Source organism: Aegilops tauschii, chromosome 4 (genome assembly GCF_002575655.3).
Source record: "Aegilops tauschii subsp. strangulata cultivar AL8/78 chromosome 4, Aet v6.0, whole genome shotgun sequence".
Lineage (NCBI taxonomy): Eukaryota > Viridiplantae > Streptophyta > Magnoliopsida > Poales > Poaceae > Aegilops > Aegilops tauschii.
The window spans coordinates 134253381-134255261 of record NC_053038.3 but is presented as its reverse complement, the minus strand read 5'-3'; the positions used below and the strand labels follow the sequence as shown (position 1 = coordinate 134255261).

The 1881-nt window shown below is 44.0% G+C and overlaps 1 protein-coding gene across 1 annotated transcript; it reads left to right on the top strand.

Moving 5' to 3' along the window:
• The first annotated feature begins 211 nt into the window (after window positions 1-211).
• Window positions 212-1635, top strand: LOC141021700 (uncharacterized). Its single transcript, XM_073497556.1, has 3 exons — window positions 212-558; window positions 1274-1508; window positions 1597-1635. Exons 1-3 carry the CDS (start codon window positions 212-214, stop codon window positions 1633-1635), a joined length of 621 nt encoding a protein of 206 aa, XP_073353657.1.
• Window positions 1636-1881: the final 246 nt, after the last annotated feature.

Below are 1881 nucleotides of genomic sequence, written 5' to 3'. Positions count from 1 at the left end.
GACTGCTACGACGGACTGATACTGCGTCCCACGGCCACTACACCCACGTCCCCGACGAACCGCCTCCCACACATCCCCGTCCACGCACTTGAAATAACCCATTATCTTCCATCTCTGCCTCATTCCCAGAACCACCATTGTCGCTGCCATCTCCACTACAGACAAACCAGAAACTTCTCTCTCCCAAGCCCACAGTCGCCGGAGGAGGGCAATGGCGGAGGAACCATCCGCCAAGCGTCATCATGGCGAGACGTCCGACCAGAGCAGCAACCTCGTCGACGTTCACGTCCCCGATGAGAAGCGCGGGTACACCCAAACCCTCACAGGGGTTGAGCTCGACGGCAAGGAGAAACTGGAGATTGTCTGCACCAGCGAACCAGACAAGGCTGACGAGATGATCAGCAGGCTCTGGAGGAATGCTGGCGGCTTGTATCCTAGGTTCGTCGGCGTTGGTGTGCAGTACACCAGGGAAGAAGAACCTCCCCAGATGGCAGCAGTCCTGCAATTGTGCATGGAGGAACTTTGCCTGGTGTACCACATCGCAGCGGCCATAAAATGGTGACCCATCCTACTCATTTGTCATGTTTTGTTCATCTGTTTAATTACTACTGTATCCTAAAAATTTCATCAAACAAGTTTCCCAACTAGATGTACTAATGTGGTTTGTGAAAGTGGATGCACTACTGCATTTTCTCAAGTAGATGCACTATAAATGTACTTTTGAACCTGATGCACTGGATTACTATTTGAAAAATCTTGCAGAAAATTAATTTCTGAAGTTGATGTACTAGTGTAGTTTCTGATCTTGATCCGATAGTGTAGTTTATGTACTTGATGTAATAAAAAGATGTTTCTGAACTTGATGTAGTGAAGTAGTTTCTGAATTTGGTCTGATGTTATTTTCATAAGCAAAAAAACTAAGATTGTGAAGCACTGATATGTCTTGTCCTATTCAACAAAAGTAAACTAAACTAGTACTAAAGCAGCACATACAACATTGACTCAAACTATGTATAATCCAAAAAGAAAAAATAACATGGTGTACTTGAATTTATTTTCAGAACTTTGTTTACTAGTTTCTGAAGTACATTCATCCATTAATTATACTATATAAGCATCTACTTCATGGATTCGTCGCTTGTAGAACAAAACAAAAATGAAGAATTCAAACATCAAAGTAATGCTAATCTTCAATATGTCTTTCCCCTTGCAGGCCCAAGCGCCTCAACGAGATGCTGAAGCATGAGAAGTAGTTCACATTTGTCGGTTTCAGCATTGAAAGCGACAAAGAGAAGCTGAAGATGTCTGGTTTGGAGATCAACCCCAAGAAGTACATCGACATTCAGCACAACTGGAGAGTTCCATACACCGGAAAAGAGTACGACTCCTTGACTAATGTTGCAGCCAGCGTCATCCACCCATTCTTCAAAGGCATGAAGAAGAAGATCGACACGCAGCAAGACCACAAAACTGTGGGAGATCAGCCCGCTGCCAGACAACCTCATCGAGTACGCAGGAGTAGATGTGTACACCTCATACAAGTCATGGAAGATAATCAACAATATCACAAATGGTTGGGAAATTTCAAAAGAGCAGGAGGCTGACCCCTACTACCACTGCTCCTATGCGGGATGAAGATACATCAAAGCCTGCCTTCGTTTTGCTTGCGCTTGTGCTTGCCTTTTATCTTGTTGTTTCAAATTCGTAGTTTGCTCTTGTTGGGTTGAACCAGTCTGCTTACGTCATGCTTGTCATGGTTGAACAAGTTTACTTATGTCATCAAGTACATTGTTTTGCTTATCTCATTATATAAGTTTGCACTGGTGCGCGTCGGTCCTAAACAAACGGTTTTTAACCCCTTTCCGCGACAACATTTGGAAC

What these genes read in the sequence shown, in the direction of transcription:
- LOC141021700 (XM_073497556.1), top strand. Translation starts at nt 212, where the DNA reads ATGGCGGAGGAACCATCCGCCAAGCGTCATCATGGCGAGACGTCCGAC. An exon ending in ATCGCAGCGGCCATAAAATG is followed by an intron (nt 559 to 1,273) that starts GTGACCCATCCT and finishes TGTCGGTTTCAG; the next exon opens with CATTGAAAGCGACAAAGAGA. An exon ending in CTGCCAGACAACCTCATCGA is followed by an intron (nt 1,509 to 1,596) that starts GTACGCAGGAGT and finishes TCAAAAGAGCAG; the next exon opens with GAGGCTGACCCCTACTACCA.